General features: G+C 53.6%; 5 protein-coding genes and 2 non-coding genes across 7 annotated transcripts; 5 read left to right on the top strand and 2 right to left on the bottom strand.

The window, feature by feature from the left end:
• Nucleotides 1-1,432: 1,432 nt before the first annotated feature.
• On the top strand, nt 1,433-8,554 carry BO85DRAFT_480193 (polyketide synthase; the record flags this gene model as incomplete). The annotated part of the gene is made up of 5 exons (XM_025662992.1): nt 1,433-1,718; nt 1,780-2,164; nt 2,238-2,416; nt 2,485-7,490; nt 7,545-8,554. 5 exons carry the CDS (start codon nt 1,433-1,435, stop codon nt 8,406-8,408), a joined length of 6,720 nt encoding a protein of 2,239 aa, XP_025512626.1. The 3' UTR covers nt 8,409-8,554.
• A 423-nt stretch (nt 8,555-8,977) lies between these two features.
• On the top strand, nt 8,978-9,048 carry BO85DRAFT_t224. Its single transcript has one exon. It is a non-coding gene; the product is annotated as a tRNA-Gly (tRNA).
• A 70-nt stretch (nt 9,049-9,118) lies between these two features.
• BO85DRAFT_96167 (six-hairpin glycosidase) lies at nt 9,119-11,644 on the top strand. Its single transcript, XM_025665816.1, has 2 exons — nt 9,119-9,457; nt 9,531-11,644. The coding sequence occupies exon 2, from the start codon at nt 9,578-9,580 to the stop codon at nt 11,615-11,617; it is 2,040 nt and encodes a 679-aa protein (XP_025512625.1). The 5' UTR covers nt 9,119-9,457; nt 9,531-9,577; the 3' UTR covers nt 11,618-11,644.
• Nucleotides 11,645-13,092: 1,448 nt separating this feature from the next.
• Nucleotides 13,093-16,648, top strand: BO85DRAFT_426984 (putative NRPS-like enzyme). Its single transcript, XM_025658141.1, has 4 exons — nt 13,093-13,474; nt 13,522-13,783; nt 13,830-16,006; nt 16,084-16,648. Exons 1-4 carry the CDS (start codon nt 13,193-13,195, stop codon nt 16,471-16,473), a joined length of 3,111 nt encoding a protein of 1,036 aa, XP_025512624.1. The 5' UTR covers nt 13,093-13,192; the 3' UTR covers nt 16,474-16,648.
• Nucleotides 16,649-16,811: 163 nt separating this feature from the next.
• On the top strand, nt 16,812-17,352 carry BO85DRAFT_96117 (uncharacterized protein). The gene has a single exon (XM_025665815.1). The coding sequence runs from the start codon at nt 16,942-16,944 to the stop codon at nt 17,296-17,298; it is 357 nt and encodes a 118-aa protein (XP_025512623.1). The 5' UTR covers nt 16,812-16,941; the 3' UTR covers nt 17,299-17,352.
• Nucleotides 16,989-19,424, bottom strand: BO85DRAFT_452118 (putative flavin containing polyamine oxidase). Its single transcript, XM_025660750.1, has 6 exons — nt 19,219-19,424; nt 19,140-19,170; nt 18,945-19,082; nt 18,847-18,897; nt 18,546-18,798; nt 16,989-18,486 (listed from the first exon to the last, which is right to left on the bottom strand). The coding sequence occupies exons 1-6, from the start codon at nt 19,323-19,325 to the stop codon at nt 17,489-17,491; spliced, it is 1,578 nt and encodes a 525-aa protein (XP_025512622.1). The 5' UTR covers nt 19,326-19,424; the 3' UTR covers nt 16,989-17,488.
• Nucleotides 19,425-20,008: 584 nt separating this feature from the next.
• Nucleotides 20,009-20,079, bottom strand: BO85DRAFT_t221. The gene has a single exon. It is a non-coding gene; the product is annotated as a tRNA-Gly (tRNA).
• Nucleotides 20,080-20,383: the final 304 nt, after the last annotated feature.

Below are 20,383 nucleotides of genomic sequence, written 5' to 3'. Positions count from 1 at the left end.
GATTGAGATCCGGTTAGATCGATGGATTGTAATGTAGAAGGGAGACTGAAAATGTCACCGTGGTGAGGTACTACTACAACCTATATATCATGATGCCGCTAGTACTAGGGCAATGCTATTTCGGGCAATCGGGGCTTGCGAAGATGCGATAGGTCTCAAAACTGACTCGGGATTCTCCTTATTGTTTCGGCTCGGCTCAATGATTTACTGTGGGTCAATACTAGGATCCACAGAAATAGGAGTTCGGGGTATCTTAAAGTAGAAAGATTCCGACTAAGAAGACACTATTTCTCCTCTGCGGAGTATGTTGAATGACTACGGTGTACATCTCGTATAGATGAAACTTAAATGGAATACTATCTATTCCGTGCATGCATTCGGCTTGGAATGATGGCCAAAACTTGGATTTATGCAGAGGTTAGTTTCTCGATCGATCCTTCCAGATAGATAGGTAATTATTCCGCCTGATTGGCATAGAACTGACCGCTTTTCTGCGATCCAGCATAGTCTGAACTTGTAGGCTAACCGAACATCCCGAACATCATGTCTCTCTACTCGCACGCTCTCGATCACAAGGAATTCAAGAATTCACTCACCACAAGAGAATTGAAACAAAAGCAAAAGGCAGGACCAGAAACCATACAAGGGGAAGCCCTATCAACTACTCCGTGCTGATCCCAGCAACTCGGTAAACTATACTTCACAAGCCTTCAATTCAAATCGAAACAACTAAGACAGTCAAAAAATCAGGTTCCGCTTCAACCGGTTTAGGTATTTGGCTGGCGCAGGGACCCATTGAAGCAGAAGCTCCCTGTCCACCTGCTTTCCCCACTTTTTTTCTTTTTTTGTTTTGTTTTGTTTTGCCCTTGGCTCATAGCACAGTAATCTTCGGCTCAGCCACCACCTTTCGGAATTAATGGTAGATATAGGAATCCAATAGGAACTAGATTCTCTGAGCGGTGGCTGCAGGTAGACCACGGCAAATCGTAGAAAGGTGACCAGGCTAAGTCAATTGCGGGTCTATCGATCGGCTCTTGAACTAGTCAGAATATGCATAACCAAGCTGTCGGATGTGGATACCCATTCTGGAGGAAAATACACCAGTTATTCTCTTAGAGTTTGTTTATTGTCGAGCTGCTAATAATTGATGGCTGATGGGCACGATCGCCTTCTTGACGGCTGATAGCAGAGTGCACATGCTCAACGTGGTCCAAACTTTGAAGAAGAGACAAGGAAAAGAAAATATAACAAACACAACAATCAGGCAGGATCCGTCAGGTGCGAAGGCTATCTTTCTCTGGAATGGTTGAATAGAATACTTAAATAGAGAGAAGTTCCTCTACGGTCAGGTCCTTCGAGCAACTCCTTCCTCAGACTCCTCGTTCCCTCTTGGTTACTTCTCAAGCCTAACACACCCGCTCCTGCCGCCATCATGACCCTCACAAACAATTCGCAGACACCAATTGCTGTCGTTGGAATGTCCTGTCGCCTTCCGGGCCAGGTCCGTACGATTGATGACTTCTGGACTCTCATATCTCGTGGTCGGGACGCATGGTGTCCATTCCCTTCAGACCGCATATCCAGTGCGGCCTACTACCACCCAGATCCCCAGCGAAAGGGTTGCTTCAATCAGAAGGGGGGTTACTTCCTTCAGGAGGACTTATCCCAGTTTGACGCTCCATTCTTCCACATCACTCAACAAGAAGCCATTGCCATGGGTAAAAAGGAACCCATGAGTAACCAACCTGAACAGTACAAGATGGCTGACAATACTCTTAGATCCAAATCAGCGACTACTCCTCGAGTGTGCTTATGAAGCCTTGGAGAACGCCGGTATCCCATACGAAGCCATATCAGGCTCGCGAATGGGCGTCTTCACGGGTCATTGTGCATCAGACTACCGCCGCAGTGCTTTTCGCGACCTCCACGCTCTTCCCATGTTCGACGCCACGGGGAATCAGGAATCTATTCAGGCCGGTCGTCTTTCACATTTTTTTAACCTCCGTGGCCCATGTATGACTGTCGATACGGCCTGTTCGTCCAGTCTCTATGCCCTTCACCTGGCCGTGCAGAGCATTCGTTCAGGGGAAGCGGACTCTGCTCTGGTCAGTGGAACCAGACTGCATGTTAATCCAGACGAGACGGTTTCAATGTCTATGATGGGGTAACAAACACTTCGTAAAGGTTCCCGTAAAACTAGACGCTAGATGCTAACGAAACCATGAAAAACTTCACAGTCTATACAACGAGCAAGGAAAGACCTTTGCATTTGATGATCGTGCCGTCTCGGGCTTTGCGTGCGGCGAGGGTTTGGGCTGTGTTGTCCTTAAGCCACTGGACCAGGCTCTGGAAGACAATGACCCGATATATTCGGTCATCAGGAGCACAGGTCTGAATCATGATGGTCGAACTGTCGGTGAGTTGCTACACCCTAGAAAAGCAATCTCACGTATTCTTTCCGAATAACCAGCTAAACATCGCTAGGTCTGACGAACCCCAGCGGGGAGGCCCAAGAGGAACTCATGCGAGAAGTGTACGCCCGCGCCAACCTCTCCCCTGAGGAGACAGGGTTCGTTGAGGCGCACGGTACTGGAACCAAGGTCGGTGATCCCATCGAAGTTGGCGCCATTCATCGGGTGTTCAAGGACGGCCGGACCAAGCGCGCACCGCTATATATCGGCTCCGCCAAGTCCAACTTTGGACATCTCGAACCTGCCAGCGGCATTGTGTCCCTGATCAAGGCCTCCCTGATGCTCCACCGTGGCTTCATTCTTCCCAATGCTAATTTTGAGCGCGCCAATCCTGCCATCCCTCTCGACCAATGGAATATCAGGGTACCGACCAGTCTACGTCCCTGGCCCCAGGGCAAGAAGTACATCAGTATCAACAACTTCAGCTTCGGTGGCTCTAACTGCCATGTCGTACTGGAAAGACCTCCCCGTCCGTGCGGTCAGCCTCCCGACACCTCAAACGATGCGCCCCGGCTCTTCGTACTGAGTGGCTATGACGACGAGGCCGCCAAACGCATTGCCACGAACCTCGTCTTCTACTTGGAACAACACCCGGGAGTCTTCGAACGGCGCCTGGTACACGACGTCGCGTACACTCTTGGCGAGAGGCGCTCTCACTTTCCCTGGCGTATTGCAGTCACTGCTTCGTCTACTGCCGAACTTGTGGAGATCTTGAATGGGCCCGCGAGTATCCCTCAGCGCGCCCGTCTGGGAGCTGGCTCTTCTTCTGCCATTGCTTTTGCCTACACTGGACAAGGCGCACAATGGCCCCGTATGGGCTTGGAACTGACTGGCACCCACCCTGTATTTGCAGCCAGCATGGAGGAAGCAGCACGTGCATTGGAGGGTCTAGGGGCAGACTTCTCCCTGTTTGAAGAGCTCAGGCGTGAGGCAGCTGAATCTCGCGTCAATCAACCCCAGATTTCCCAGGTTGTCTGCACCGCCGTGCAGATTGCTCTGACCGATCTTCTGGCTTCTTGGGGCATACAACCGAGGATGGTTGTTGGCCACTCCAGCGGAGAGATTGGAGCAGCTTATGCGGCTGGTGCTATTTCTGTGAGCGAGGCCATTGCCCTGGCGTATCATCGGGGACGACTCGCTGCCCAAGTTCGCGTCCGATTTTCAGATCTAAATGGCTGCATGATGGCCGTCGGAGAGAGTGCCGAGGAGGTGCACCGGACCATCAAGCAACTCCAACTGGAGAAGGACATCACTGTGGCTTGTGAAAATTCACCACGTTCTACCACGGTGTCTGGAGATGCCACTGCTATGGACCTTCTTGCGAAGGAGCTAGAAGCCCGGCAGACGTTTCATCGCAAGCTTCATGTCGACGTCGCTTATCACTCTCCCCACATGCAGCTGATCGCCGAGGACTATACCAGCGCTATTCAGCAGGTCGCCCCATCAACAATGAAGGAGAATGTCCAATTCTACTCCTCGCTGTTGGGTGAAAAGGTGGAGCAACCTGGGGTTCTGGGAGCATCATATTGGGTCGATAACCTGACGCACCCGGTCCGGTTCTCCACTGCGCTGGGCCAGCTGTGTGCCGAGTCCAAGCCCGATATCATTATTGAGATCGGGCCGCATTCCGCGTTGCAGGGACCGATCAAGCAGATTCTGCAGGGCATGCAGAACACGCACATTCAGTACTTCGCCTCCCTGGCCCGCAACGACCATGCCACCAAGGCCGCGCTCCAGCTTGCAGGCCGCTTGTTCTTGGCCGGCCAGCAGCTGAATTTCCGTGCTGTCAACCCAATTCACCAGGGTGGGTCAGTCCCGACGGTTTTGCCGTCTCTCACGCCATATCCCTGGTCTAATCGGTCTTACTGGCACGAGGGTCGCGTCGCCTTCAACCACCGAATGCCGCGCTTCCCCCGCCACGATCTGCTGGGACGAATGGAAGCGTCTACCCGTGAAGATGAGCAGCCCATCTGGCGCAATTCCCTGTCCCTGGACAGCGTACCATGGCTCCGCAGTCATCGTATGCAATCCATGACTACCTTCCCCATGGCTGGCTATGTAAGTATGGCCGTCGAGGCGGCATCCCAACGGGCTCAGCTCAGAGGTCTCTCCCAATCCCAGATTGCCGGGTACCGGCTCCGTGAGTTCCAGGCTTCCTCGGCGTTCACCATGGAGGAGAACGTCGAGTACGAGACCTGGTTCTCTCTGAGTTCGTTCACGGAGGGCACCCGCTCTTACTCCAGTGATTGGGACGAGTTTCGTATCGCCTCGTGGACCGCGACTCGCGGCTGGCGCGAGCATTGCCGTGGTCTCGTCGGCATCAGACGCCAGGAGTCGTCCACCAACCCGGTCAGCCAACGCCGGTCATTCCACGCTGCGCTTCAACGGCGCCACGAGGCGACTCAGGGAGATTACCGCCCTATGCCGCTGGAGGCTTTCTATGCTGACCTCGAAGAGCGCGGGGCCGGGTACAGTGATGTTTTCACTCTCCACCCCGAGAGTGGGCTGGCCGTACAAAAAGCAGGCGCAGGATGCAGCTATGCGCGTGGCAATGTTTCAGTGCCCAACACGGCTGAGGCTATGCCATCGGGGCATGAGACGCCGTCTATTGTGTCCCCCCCATTCTTGGATATGTGCTTTCAGCTGACGTTCCCCGTTCTTGGGGCGAAATATGGCCGCATTCCATGCCTTTACATGCCTATCTCCATCCAGGAAATGGAGATTGCCGCAAACTTCCCCGCCAAACCTGGAGCTATTGTGGAAGCCCATGCTCTTGGGTTTCCCGCGGATGCTTCTAATCTCGGGCCGACGGAGTTCACGGTTGATGCCTGGGACCCAAATGCATCAACCGAGCAGCCTGTGCTCACTATCCTCGGCCTTCGATCGACTCCTATGAACACTGATATCTCCATCGACGCCACCCCGCACCCTTGGTGCTACACCGTGCAGTGGGCGCCATTCTCCTCGGCTGGTGAACCAAATGGCGCAGAGGCGAATGGAAATGACCACACCAACAGGAATGGCCAAGCTAACGGTTCTGGCGAGGGGCATGGTAACGGGGTTGCACATGCCAACGGTAGCCATCACGCATCACTGGCAGACCAGACAACCACTGTCATCATCACAGAGAGGAACCGCTCAGACCCACTGATCTCCTCGCTTATGAAAACTATCGAGGCATTCACTGAGCATGAGGTCACTATTTCTCCCCTGTCAGGCGTACAGATGTCCTCAACGAATCGTTACATCTGCCTGTGTGAACTAGATACGCCAGTCCTGCAATCTCTTACCCCAGAATCTTTCAAGCAGGTTCAGAACCTCCTTCTCAACTGCTCCTATTGCCTCTGGATAACCTCCGGGGCATACCTCGCTGTGGATCAGCCCGAGCTGAACCTCAGCCAGGGTCTCCTGCGGTCTGTGCGTTCAGAAACTGGGAACGCTGTCGTCAGCCTGGACCTGGACCCCAGCTCTCGGCAAGACGTGGCAGGTCGGGCCCAACTCATTTTGGATGCTTTCAAGGCGTCGACTAGCACTCTACTGAAAGCGGCCAGTGATGAGGAAGCACCCCTATCGGACTACGAGTTTAGTGAAGTCAGCGGGCGCCTGATGGTCCCTCGTTTAGCCGAGCAATCCGAGCTGAACAGTGCCCTCTTCCGAGAGACACACCCCTCTCACTCGTATGCGCAGGACTTCGACCAGGGAACTGATCGTCGACTCAAGATCGCCGTCGGCACGTTGGGCGCCTTGGACTCTCTCTACTGGACCGATGATCCAGCCCAGCCACTCGGCGACAACGAAATCGAGATCAAAGTGGCCTGCACGGGCGCCAACTTCAAGGATGTGGTGATTGCCATGGGTCAAGTCGCAAGTCCTTACTTGGGTATCGAGTGTAGTGGTACAGTAGCTCGCGTTGGAGCCAAGGTAGACACACTCAAGCCTGGCGACCGCGTTGGCGCCATGTCCCAAGGTGCGTATAGCACGTACGCACGGTGCCCCGCAACCAGCGCCGCTGTCATTCCAGACTCCATGACCTTTGAGACGGCCGCTTCCATTCCCGTCACCTATAGCACGGCCTACTATGGACTGGTCGAGCTGGCTAAAATAGAAGCGGGCGAAAGCATTCTCATCCATGCCGCCGCCGGCGGCGTTGGTCAGGCCGCGATTCAGCTAGCCCAGCTGATCGGAGCCGAGATCTATGCCACGGTGGGTAGCGAGGAGAAGAAGCAGATGCTGGTCGATCGCTACTGCATCCCGGCGAGCCGCATCTTTTACAGTCGGAACACCGAGTTCGGTCCTTGTGTCCGGGATGCTACGGGCGGACGCGGCGTAGATGTGGTTTTGAATTCGCTGGCGGGCGATTTCCTTCGCGAAACCTGGAGCTGTCTGGCGCCTTTTGGTCGGTTCATTGAGATTGGAAAGCGGGATATTACATCGAACACCCGGCTGGAGATGAGCAGGTTTGAGTACAATTGCACATTCTCCTCTTTGGATTTGACGCTTGTTGCGGAACAGAAGGGCAAGGTCCTCAACCGGGTCTTCACCTCTATCATGAGGATGTTCGCGCAAGGGAGATTGAGTCCCGTACATCCGGTCACGACGGTCGGTATCACGGAGGTAGAATCGGTGCTACGAAAGCTACAGAGTGGCAAGACAACAGGCAAGGTCGTGGTGGACCATCGCATCAATGGGAAGGTCAAGGCCACGCATCCCACTCCATCCAATGACCTTCTGCCGTCTGAGGCTACGTACATCATTGTAGGTGGTACTGGAGGTATTGGGCAATCGATCACTCGCAGAATGGTGCAGCGCGGAGCCCGAGAGATCGTCCTGCTCTCCCGCAGTGGCACCGTCACGGAAGCTATCCAGAAACTCATCGACGAGTGCCAGACTGTGAATGCATCGATCCACGTTAAGCAATGCGATGTGTCCGAAATCTCGCAGGTCAAGGCGATGATTGCGGAACTGCAGAAAGACCTGCCCCCAGTCCGGGGTGTCATTCACGCAGCCATGGTTCTCAAGGTATGTACATCGCCTGAAACTAATAATTCTCTATCTCTTTCTAACAATGACCAGGACACTCTCTTCGAACAGATGACTTTCCCTGACTGGGACGCTGTTCTCCGTCCCAAGGTCGCAGCCGCTTGGAACCTCCACTATTCCCTTCTGCACCAGCCTCTGGACTTCTTCGTCATGCTTTCTTCCGTGTCCGGCATCATCGGCAATCGTGGTCAAGCCGCCTACGCAGCCGGAAACTGCTTTCTGGATGCATTGGCGCGCTACCGCCGCCAGAAGGGTCTCTCTGCCGTATCTATCGATCTTGCCGCGGTAGCCGACGTCGGCGTGCTCTCTAACGACGCAGAAAGAAGGGCAGAAGTGATGAAGAACCTGAAATCGAGTAATGCGTTACAAGAGGTAGAAGTGCTCACCTTGGTTGAATTGGCAATGCAGGGCCGCCTGACCGCCCTGAATGTGGAGCAGTGCATCACTGGTGTGCATTGGGCTCCCCCAACCCCAACCCCATACTATGCCTCCGATGCCCGCTTCACCCAGCTCGTCGAAGCTGCTAGACAACTCGAAGGCAACGACGCTGCCAACGGCTCAACCACGAAATCCCTCTCTATCGGGCAGCAGGTTCGCCGCGCAGCAAACCTCGAGGAAGCACTCGAGATTACGGCGATCGGTCTACGGGACAAACTGGGTGACATTCTCATGCTTCCCCGGGAAGTGTTGGAGGCGCATACGCAGTCGACTCCGATTGCGACGTTTGGATTGGATTCCTTGAATGCCATTGAGTTGAGAAACTGGATCGGAAAGGAGCTGATGGCCCATATGCAAGTCCTGGAGTTGTTGTCGGCGGGTGTGTTGGGCGATTTGGCGCTGTTGGTGTTGAAGAAGTCGACTTTGGAGGGGGCGTGGAAGGGAGAAATTAGCAACTAATGTGCTATTTGACACAACGGTGGGGATGCTCACCGTGGGTAGGTAGATTGGGATGATGGCATGGGGGGATATACCTCGGTGTGTGTTGAGTACCTGATGTAATTTTAAGAGTGTATTTGCTGCGAGTGATAATCTGGTATACCTTGAAACTTCTTGATTTTTGAAAGGACATGTAGTTGATGAAGAACTGACCACGATGACCACTATATTAATACTACCATTCCTTCAGTCACACTATCCGTGCTACTATTTAGTAGATACCAGTAGTATGCATTGTACTGGTGCGCGTTAACCTGGCGGGAATATTTAAATCTACTCCCATCAAAGTGTGATTGTCTCCGACTGCATACCCCATCCTCATCAGATAGTAGTATAAACAGTACTTAGCAGGAGACCACGCAGACATCATTTGATAACGTATTAGTATATCGTTCAGTTTGTTAATTTTTTCTTTTTCTTTTTCTTCTTTTTCTTTTGTGAATTTGCCGTCACCCACTTGTTGTAGGAGGGGATGGAATATCATGGATTGGCTCGAGTATGGAAATACTTCAAAGCATTACAATGTACCAGCATCATTGGTCTAGTGGTAGAATTCATCGTTGCCATCGATGAGGCCCGTGTTCGATTCACGGATGATGCATTAACTTTTTTCCGACTTCTTTTTTTCCCTCTCCTCTCACTCTTATCTTCGGTTGTGGGACGACGACTCTCTTTATAGTCGGTTCAGATATAAAAAGATAGAACATTCCAATAGACTGTTGCGATACTCCATGTAGCCATACATGGGCTGCTATCCTGATCCATACCCCATGTCTCTCCTAACTCGTGAGGCACGCAAGTTGTCATGCCACCATCTCATCCAGAATAGCAATTGCCTGATGACTTGCAGATGTAGCAATACCCCGTCTGGGGTTTCTGAAGAACTGCACGTCCGAGCCACCCCCGCAGGAGAGACTTGATGAGCTTTGATTGCGTGGTTTGCGAGACATTCTCCCCTGATCGCCGGAACCCGCCAATCGGCAAATTCCTTGCCCTCCGAATCCCCTGCGGTTAATACCATCCCCTCTCCTCCACCGGAGATTGTCCCTGGGGGAAAATGCGCTCTGATTCTCATTCAAATAGACGTGCAATGATCGCTCTACCTCCCTTCACCATGACGCACATCCATCATGTGGTATCTGCAGGTCCTCGCGCTGGCAGGCGTCCTCGGCGCGTCTGCCCTTGATGCCGACTCGATCTTGAGCAAATACTTTGGCAACGATGCGCCTTGGTATAGCGATCGGATCCCTCTCTTTGAGACCGACCTCACCGACATTCAAGATGTTTACTACTATCGCTGGAGCATCTTCCGGGCCCATCAGCGCGATCTTGGCTCCTACGGCTACATCACCACCGAGTTCCTCAACGACGTTAGCTGGCAGGAAGAACCGTATGCCCTGCTGATCGATGCCTCTAACTTCCATCTGCGCGAAGGCCGTTGGTGTCGCGACCGTCGCTTCACTAGCGACTACTCGTCCTTCCTCTTCGGCCCCAATGGGGCCCCCTACCAATTCTCCGAATGCATGGCCGACGGCGTCTGGCAGGCCTACCTAGTCAACGGTGTCGCCGATGATGCCACTCCCCTGCTCTCCTCCATGCAGACTGTCTACGCCGGCTGGAACTCCACCACCCTTGGCGTCGGCGGTTACGACACCTCCAAGGACCTTTACTGGATCCAGCCCCTGACCGACGCGACCGAATACACCATCTCCAGCATCGATGCCTCTGGCGGCGAAGACGGCTTCACAGGCGGATATGCCTTCCGACCCAGCATCAACAGCTACCAATACGCCAACGCCCTGGCTATCGCCCACATCGCCAATCTCACCGGCGACACTGCCGTTTGCGAGCAGTATACCCAACTGGCGAGCGCCCTCAAGACCCGCCTCCAGGACGACCTCTGGAACAGCACCTTCGAGCACTTCATCGACCGCTACGAGGAAGACAATGAATACGTTACCTATTGGGACTTCATTCGCGGCCGCGAACTTGTCGGCTACGTCCCCTGGACGCACGACCTTCCAGACGACAATACCACCTACGCCAACGCATGGACTCATATTCTCAATTCCTCACAGCTGGCGGGCGAGCATGGCCTCCGCACCAACGAGCCTAGCTACCAATACTACATGGTCCAGTACCGCTACGACGGCTCCAACCCGGAATGCCAATGGAACGGCCCCGCCTGGCCCTATCAAACCACGCAAGTCCTGACGGGCCTCGCCAACCTCCTCGACCACTACCCCAAAACCGCCGCAACAGGCGTCATTACCACCGCAGACTACACCAGCATCCTCCGCCAGTACGCTCAACTGCACTACAACCCCGCCCGCGGCGGAGTCCTTGACATCGAAGAAGACTACTACTCCGACACGGGTAGCCCTATCGTCGGCTTGCCCCGCTCCCCGCACTACTTCCACTCGGGCTTTGTTGACCTGATTCTCTCGGGCTACGTAGGCATCCGATCTCGCGCGGACAACGTCCTGGAAGTAAACCCTCAAGCGGACGCCTCGGCAGTGAGCTACTTTCGCGCCGAGCGCATCCTCTACCACGGTCACGATGTTGCCGTGCAATGGGACGCCACGGGCAGTCAGTACGGCACAGTAGGTCTCGTCGTCGAAGTCGACGGCGAAACAGTGGCCACCAGCAAGACCCTCACCCGTCTCACGGTTGAGTTAAGCTCCGCTTCTGCGCCGGAAGTCTCCCGTCCTATCGCCGTCTCGGTGCAACTCGCCGCTGATAGCGAGTATCCTCGGGGTAGTGTATCTGTGGCAGACGCCGACACAGACGACGTGCACGCGGCTATCGACGGACGGGTTTGGTTCTATTGGATCGAAGACGTAGCGAACGGATGGGATAGTCCCGTCGGCAATGGGACAGAAGTGTGGTACCAGGTGGAATTTGAGAATGCGACAAGCACAGCAAGTGCCGAGATTGCGTTCTTTGCGAATAGTACGCAGGGGTATGATGTGCCGGAGAGCTATCGGGTGGAAAGCACTGGCTCAACAGGGGAGTGGGAGGAAGTGAGTAATGCGAATTATAGCTCGGCGGTGGCGAATGGAATTACGACCGTTAGCTGGGATGAGGTGAAGACGGAGGCGTTGAGGTTGGTGTTTACGCCTAAGACGGGGGAGATGGTGCGGTTGGTGGAATGGAAGGTGTTTGGGTAGTGGCAGGGTGCGGGAGTTGTCTCTAGGGCGTGAGGGATTTTTTGCTTGTTTTACTAGGTCTTGATATAGGTATATTGATTGTGTCTATTATTTCCGAATAAAATGGGGCAGGGGCTAGATGATCGTTGGTAGATATGCTGCCACCTGGCTGCATTGTTATTCTTCTTCAAGAGGAAGGGGTAGTAATCGTATCCACCGTTGATTAATCTATATCCGAACCTCAACCAAGGATCAGAGATCCTGTCAGCTAATGGTTGATGAGAAATGCTGCGCAAGCATTATTACCAGGAGGGATAAACCTTCAACAGGTACCATTGTGCAAGTGGAAACTACACATCCTGCGAAACCTTTATTGGAAATTGTAGATAGGGAGGTCGGCTAGATAGTACTACTACTGACAACACAGATGCGTATCCTAACGTCCGTATGATCAGCGACTTAAGCAATGTACATCAAACCATGCACAAGATCATCATCACTAATCGTCGTCCCACCCTCTTCATCCACAAGCAAGTTCATGAGTAGCATAAAACAGCCCCTCGTTGCATATTACTTAATACGGTTAGTACCACCGCCCATACCAACCAATGACAATGACAACGGAGCATAACTCCCAATCGAGAATGCCGAAATCCGATTTACGTTCCAAAATTACCCAAAGCAGTAATATCCTCTTATTCAGACAACTTGGATTGTTCTTTCTCGCCCCACTCAACGGTTTCATTCTGATTCTTGTTTTCTCTTTGCTCGGGAATAACACAGTGCTCGGTTTGCCGTGTTTAGTGCTTGTGCCCGATGCCCGCTACATAGTGTATGTAGCGGATGATGTAGATGGTGGGTAAAACATACATGGATATGGTATGATGGAGTTGCACAATGCGGAACAGGTAATACTCTACGACGGCACTGTGGCGCTGGTTCAGACCATGCAGGGTACGTAATGCAATAATACCGAAGGAATATCAAAATACTACTAACAGAAACAGGATATCCCTCTTATCTAGATACTAGACTATCGCCGAGACGGATATCCCGCCGCCACAGCCGGACCGGAGACTTGGTTTGCTAAGCTTTCGGGGTGTGGATGGAGTCCGTGGTAAATGGATAGATTTGCCAAGGTTCTTGTTCTTGATAATGAGATGAGGATTGAGGTTCGGTATTCCATCTATGTCTATGGTAATGGATTGGTTGTTGGTGAATGAACGTAGTCGTTAGAGTTATAGTAGGTTCAGTTGATACTAGTAGATGATGCACGTAGCCCTGTCGGTACTTTCTAGAATTGATCGGCAGCGTCACTGCAGACTGCTCCACCGGCATAAGTCCGTCTAGTGTCACTGTTTGCCTGGATAATCGGCTCCTCCCCTGGCCACCATAATGTCCAAGGTCTGGTTTGAAATCGCGCACTGAAATGACACCTGGACATAAATACCTCGCAAACTCGCTCGATTTATGGTTCTATCCTCATCATCGCATTGTGTTCTGTTCGTTCTTCACTGCTCAAAATTGTTCTCATCGCATATAGACTTGCTATTTCCAAATTATACTTCATACCCTCTAATCCTATCTACTACGCCAATGGCCACCACTCCCGGACAACGCCTCCTCCCCGTGGTCGTCGACCACCTCGCTCAAGCCAACCCTGCTCAGCGCATCGGTCTCATCCCCACGGGTGCTGATGTCTCCGATGGCTATGATACTGTGACCGTCCAGCGTCTGGCCCGCGCGGTGGACGCCTTTGCTTGGTGGATCGAGAAGCAGATCGGACGCGCCCAGGAGCCAAAGACTATCGCTTACATGGCTAGCAATGATGTGCGATACTTGATCTTCCTCTTGGCCGCTCATAAGACGGGATACAAGGTATGTTCCACGTATTGTAGATTTACATTCATTTTCTAACGGAACAGCCCCTCCTCCCCTCTACACGTCTTTCCGACGACGCCTACCAGCACATCCTCAACGCTACCGACTGTCACGCCTTCTTCTACACACCTGAAAAGCAGCGCCGCGTGTCTGAAATTCAGGCATTCCGTCCTGATACTACCTTCCACGAAGTGCCCTCCATTGCAGAGCTCTTCAGCACCACTTCCCAGCCCTACCTTTACACCAGGACCTACCAGGAAGCCGAGGACGATGTCGCCATCATCATCCACAGCTCTGGCACAACAGGTACTTATCCCACAGCCTTAATTATTAGCACATCTAACCTAGATAGGCATGCCTAAACCCGTCCCCCTGACGCACGGCTTCCTCGCCACGATCGACTACGCCGCATACATCTCGCGTCCCCAATTTCGACAGTCTACGCTGTTCCACGACCTCCGGCCTGACACCCTCGTCCTCTCCACCACACCCTTCTTCCACCTGATGGGCCTACTTGCCTTCTTCGAATCTCTCTTCCACCACATTCCCTTCGTAATCCTCCCCGAAAAGCCTCTCTCTGCCGACCTCATCACCTCTGCTATCACCGCCACCAAGCCTGCGGCAGCTATGCTGCCTCCCTCCCTCCTCGAAGACATGTCCCATGTCCCGGCCGCCCGCACTGCCCTCAGCACCTTTGAATATGTCTATTTCGCCGGCGCTCCTCTTGCTCCAGAAGTCGGCGATAACCTGTCTCAACTCACCAAGATGATCACCGTCATCGGATCCAGCGAAATGGGTATCATCTCCTCGCTCGTCCCCCAGGGCAAGAATGTATGGGGCTACTTCGACTGGAACCCGGCCTATGGAGTGGACATGCAGCACGTCAGCGACGATATGTATGAGCTCGTAATTCCCCGCCGAGCAGACAGTCGCCGAATCCACGGCATCTTCCATACCTTCCCAGACCTCACCGAGTACCACTCCAACGACCTCTTCATCCGACACCCCGAGCATCCTCACCTGTGGAAATACCACGGCCGACTCGATGACGTGATCGTGCTCAGCAACGGCGAGAAGCTGAACCCCATCACACTGGAGAAGATCGTCGAGGGACACCCGCGCGTCCACCGTGCTCTCCTCATCGGCCAAGCCCGCTTCGACACAGCCCTCCTCATCGAGCCCAACTGGGCTCTCGAGGGCGAAACCATTGACGAAAAGGCCTTCATCGAAACCATCTGGCCCACCGTGGAGCGCGCCAACGAAGCCGTCCCCAAGTACGGCCGCATTGCTAAGAACAAGATCCGGCTTTCTGATCCCAAGAAGCCCTTCCAACTAACTCCCAAGGGTACCACGAAGCGCCACGCCGTGAACAACGACTACAAAGATGAGATCGAGGCTATCTACGCAGCAGCAGAGGAAGAAACCGCCGCTGTCGAGCTTCCCACTACCCTCAGCATCGACAACCTCCGCACCTTCGTCCGCTCTCTCATCGCCAACCTCCTCGACCGCGCCGACCTCCGCGACGATGAGGACCTCTATGCCGCTGGTCTGGACTCGCTGCAAACCATCCAGCTCGCCAAAACCCTCAACAAGGCGGTCGTCGCCGCCGGCTATCCCGCTGGTCAGGAAATCTCCCAGCAGCAGATCTACGGAAACCCTTCTATCACCCAGCTCGCTGTCTACCTGCACGACCTAGTGACTGGAAACCTGCGTACAACGACCATCTCCCGCGCCGACCGCCTCGCCGCCACCATCGAGAAATACACCCCCCAGCTCCCGCGCCGCACTACCCCTGTCGTCCCTGCCCCGGCCAACTCCACCGTGATCCTCACCGGCTCGACCGGCTCGCTTGGAACCTACCTCCTTCATAGCCTGCTGACCGATTCCAACGTCGCAAAGGTATACTGCTTCAACCGATCCGACGCGGCCGACCGCCAGCAGCGCAGCTTCGCCGACAAGGGTCTGGACACTGCGCTGCTCAACCCCAGCCGGGTGGAGTTCCTTACTGTCTCATTCGGCGCACCACGCTTCGGTCTTAGCGAGAGCAAGTACGCAGACCTCCTGGAGAATGTGGACTTTATTATTCACAACGCGTGGAAGGTTAACTTCAATCACCCGCTCGAGTCGTTCGAGGATCCGCATATCAAGGGCGTGGTGGAGTTCATTTCCTTTAGTGTGAGGAGCAGGCACAACGCGCACTTGTCGTTCGTGTCCAGTGTGAGTACCATCGGCGGATGGACGGAGAAGTTGGGCCCCGTGGTGCCAGAGAAGCCGGTGGAAAGTGTTGATGCAGTGCTGGTGCAGGGGTACGGCGAGTCGAAGTTCGTCGGAGAGAGGTTGTGTCTGGCTGCATCTGATGGGGCGGGTGTTCCGACGACGGTGTTTAGGGTTGGGCAGATTGCCGGGCCGACGAGTGTGAAGGGGATGTGGAATTTGGATGAGTGGGTGCCGACATTGGTGAAGACGAGTAAGTCTGTTGGGAAGGTGCCGGCGAATTTGGGTGGGTATGAGGTTGATTGGGTGCCTGTTGTAAGTGAATCCCCTCTTTTTTGTTCTGGCCTAAAGGTGTGGGCGGGAATGAAGGCTAATATGGATGGTATTGCTAGGATACCCTCTCGACCATCACTACTGAACTCATGCACACCCGTCGTCAAAACCAGTCTGCCACTCCGCACGCCGTTTACCACCTCGTCAACCCCTGCAAGACACTGTGGGCGACCCTCGTCCCCGCCATCCAGACCAAGTACCCCGGTATGCAGGCGGTGCCGCTGGACCAGTGGCTGGACGAGCTGGAGGCGATCAAGTCGCCGTCGGAGACTGAGGTGCGCGAGAAACCCGCGCTGAAGCTGCTTGACTTTTACCGCGGACTCGCGGGCGAGATGCTCTCGGCGAGTATTAGTGTGGAGCAGACGCGCGGGGGTAGCAAGACCATGGAGGGATTGGGTGCAGTAACGGGGGATCTGATGGGCAACTGGTTGAGGCAGTGGGATTTTTGATTTGATCCCTTGCCGGGGGTGCAATGTGCCAGAGTGAGTGGCTGGCTGTAAGGATTGATTTGTTTCACACGGTTTGGGTTTGCGTTTGTTAGCGATAAATAGAAATTGCGATTTGAATTCGATAGACATGCATAACATTCCTAATGCTTGTTTGAGGATCGTGGTGATCTATTCCCCCTTTGGGGTGGGATGCAGGTACCCCTGGCGTGGGTTGTCTTGCTTTGATAGCTAGCAACTGTAGTCGGTGGAATGAGGGTATTTATACCTATTACTGTATATCCCCGGAGCCACGTTCGCTTCGTTATTTCTTCCTTTCATCACACCATTCTTGGATTCCTCTACTACGTACATACATACTCCACATCACAACCACAAAAGTAACCACCATCCCTCCCTAAGATTCACCCTATATACCCAACTGACCACTTCCCAACAGACACCCAAGAACAAGAAAACAATAGAAGCAACATGCATCTCTCCACCCTCCTCCTTCCCCTCCTCCCCACCGCCGCCCTCTCCGCAATCTGCTACCCCGAGACCGGCGGCTCGAACTGCGCCTCCCTAATCAGCATCAAGGAATTCTACTCCCTGCAATACTGCCAGTACCGGTGGAACGTGCTCTACGGCGACTGGGACCACTTCGTCAACAACATGACCAGCCCGACGAAGGTGCACGCCAGCGTCGGCAAGACTGGTGTGTTTGATAGCTTCGAGGACTGTCTGAATGGGTTTGAGGACGTCGTGGAAACATGTCATGGGGTTAGTCAGGGAGGTGTCATGACAAATGGGAACGTTAGCCTAAATGTGCACTTTTGTGATTGGTAAATCCCCTCTCCATCCCTGGCGGGGGAGGGGGTTGTGTCATGATTATGAGTGATGTATGGGTTGGATAGATAGATGGTTAAATGATGATATGTTATATTCATACTATATATATACACCACACACACATTCAGTTCACCACGTAGAGCCGGTGAAAGAGAACGCGGGAGGGGAGGGCGAGGGGGGAGACAGTTTAATCATCGTTGAAATCATAAAAACTGTTTCCGTTCCACCCATCCACGAAACTGTAATCCGCCAACGGCGTAGTTCCGTGCAGCGTCTCATAGTGTTTTCTACCCTTGCAAGTCGTATTCGCCTTGCAAGTGCCGTTCAGGATACTGTTAATGTGCAGTCCCGCAGCCTGGCCCTCGAACCACGCTCCATGCAAGAACCCAAAGTAGGTCGGACTGGTCGCCTCACCGGCGAACCACAATCTGCCCGCATTGGCACGCAGGTTCTCATGCATCTCCAACGTCGTGCTGGGCGGCCAGTTCGAGTAACTGCCGTAGGCCCAGGGCTCCAGGGTCCACCGGGGGTACATGAACGCAATGGGGTCGGGAATGTTCTTCTCCGGGAACATCTTGCGCAAGACTTCCATGACCTCCGCCTTGGTCTTCTCGTCGGACTGGCGCTCGGCGCGCCAGGCGAACTGCTCCGTCACGGTGACGAAGATGATGTTCGAGCCCGGGAAGAAGCCCTCTGTGCTGAGGGACTGGAAGACGGGGTAGTAGCCGCGCATGTAGGGGTCCGCGTAGAGGAAGTACTGGGTGTCTTCGGGCCAGAAGGTCTCGTTAAATTGAAGGAAGATCTTGGTGTAGGTAGCCATTGTGAAGCCTTCGATGGATTCCTTCTTCCATTCGGGCAGGGATGGGGTGAAGGTGACGGCGTTGTTTTGCAGCACGCCCAGACTGAAGGTGCAGATGGCGTAGGAGGCGCGCACGCAGGAGCCGTCGGCGCTGTGGACGGTCACTCCGGAGTCGGAGTAGCTGATGTTGGTGATGTGGTTGTTGAGGAGCAGGCGGGTGTCGTTGGGCTTGAGGAAGGTCGATGCCATGCCGTGGATGATGTGGCTGTAGCCGCGCTGGTCGATGACGAAGTTGTCTTCGTCGCTGAAGCCGTTCACGGTGAGGTTCTGGCCAGCGACACCGAAGATGAAGGAACTTTCGAGGGGCGTGTATGCGTCTTCGAAATCTGGTTGGGTTCGTGTGTGTTAGTGGTGTACGTGTGTTTGGAGATGGTTTGCGACGCACCCCATGACCACCAGTCAACGGCTTGCGCTTCCATGTCGTCGACCTTGGGGCGCCAGCCAGCCAGGGCCAGGCCAGTTTTGGCGGTCTGGTCCTGCAGGTTGTCGAGGAGCATGACACCGGCTTGGGCGGCGGCGGCATCGTAGATGTCGTCCCAGATGTCAATCAGCTGGGAGTAGTCCTTGTAGCCGTACTGGTTGTAGGTCGACACGTTGCTGTAGTTGGAGTAGATGGTGGAGAGGTTGTAGACTTGGGCCTTTTGAGGGTTAGAGTAGTGGTGTGGTGGTGAAGGCTGGAGACTTACCAGTGTCCAGACGGGGTTCTGCGGACCCCCAGGAGTGCCGAGTCCTTGGACCTGTGACTGTTAGCAGTGCAGAATGCCGACTTCATTGAATGACATACCCAGTTGCAACCCATCTCAATGATGTACGGGTTACCATCTTTGTCCTGGCCGAAGGGCTTATGCCAGGCGCGACCGCCAATGGTGTCGCGGTATTCGAGGATCATGAAGTCTTCCATGGAGGCATTGTGCAGCGTTTGCTGGTAACATGTGAGCATGTGGGATCCCTTCTAGAAGCGACAAAGGGATGGACATACAGCAGCAGCAATACCAGCCATTCCTCCACCACTGTTGAGGTTAGCTTTGATCGCACTTCAGGCCCGATGGTAGTCATACAGAATAGCAACCGTGGTCTGCTTGCATTGTCCCTCATCGCGCGCATGGGGAACAGCCGCGCTAGGTAGCGCCAGCGCTCCAAGAAGAGCCAACAACGAGAGCTGCATGGTGAGTGCCTCTCAATTCCTACCGTGCCTGCTAGCTAGCTAGCAAGCAAGCAAAAGCGAGAGACATGAATAAATAGTACAGGGAAATGGGCTGCCGAGGTCGGACGTGACGGATAAGAAAGGCACCGATGGGGCAAGTCCATGCGGGTCAAATTGTTATCTCAGCTGGTCTCCGCACGAAGGAGCAATTCCGCAAGTTTCTACATTTTAATCTATTAGCTGCAACTATAATGGTAGCTAATGGTAGCTAGTTGGGGAGATTGTTGTCCATTGGCCCAACCTCCGCTTCAGCCGTCGGCGATAAGCAAACACGGCGGTGGGACCAATCCCGGCGGGTCGGCGATCGTAGCTACGGGCAGTCACCGATCCCTGTAATTGTCTTCAGCTGAAAGAGCTAATGCCTAGTGAGGTGTACTAGCTGCAGTAACCAGGTACCATGGTGGCGAAAATCCGAGGTGTAAATCCCGAATGGCACAGACGTGGCAAGAAAGTGGAAGTGTCGAAAAGACATGTTAACTGCAGACCAGGATGGTCTTAACCTCGAACACGAAAGATGATCCGATCCCGATCAGGCAGTAAGCAAGGAAGTGGAAGGAAGTGGAGTAAAGTGAGGCGGATATGAGGGGTAGATGGAACTAATTGTGATCAGCAGAGCAGAAGAAAACAAAAAGAAAAAAACGTAGTGCATCATCCGTGAATCGAACACGGGCCTCATCGATGGCAACGATGAATTCTACCACTAGACCAATGATGCTGTTGCTAACCAGTAGACTATCTGATTCGCTGATGGATTTTATCTTCCTATTTAACACTATAAGCTACTATCACGCACAGCAATCTTTTACTGCGCGGATTTCAGCACATGACAGGATATCCAACCTATTTTTACGTACTATTTTGATTATCTCACACTCGTTTTAAGCATGTCAAGCGGATCGGCTAAGTAATGCAAAATTTAGACTTACTGGCTATCTGGAAGTTATTACGCATTTTACCACATCGTTGGTTCATATGCCACCCAGTGTCGGCTATATATATAGTTAGATTTGATACGCCGC

Source organism: Aspergillus piperis (assembly GCF_003184755.1).
Source record: "Aspergillus piperis CBS 112811 unplaced genomic scaffold BO85scaffold_18, whole genome shotgun sequence".
Lineage (NCBI taxonomy): Eukaryota > Fungi > Ascomycota > Eurotiomycetes > Eurotiales > Aspergillaceae > Aspergillus > Aspergillus piperis.
This window is presented reverse-complemented; position numbering and strand designations above follow the sequence as displayed.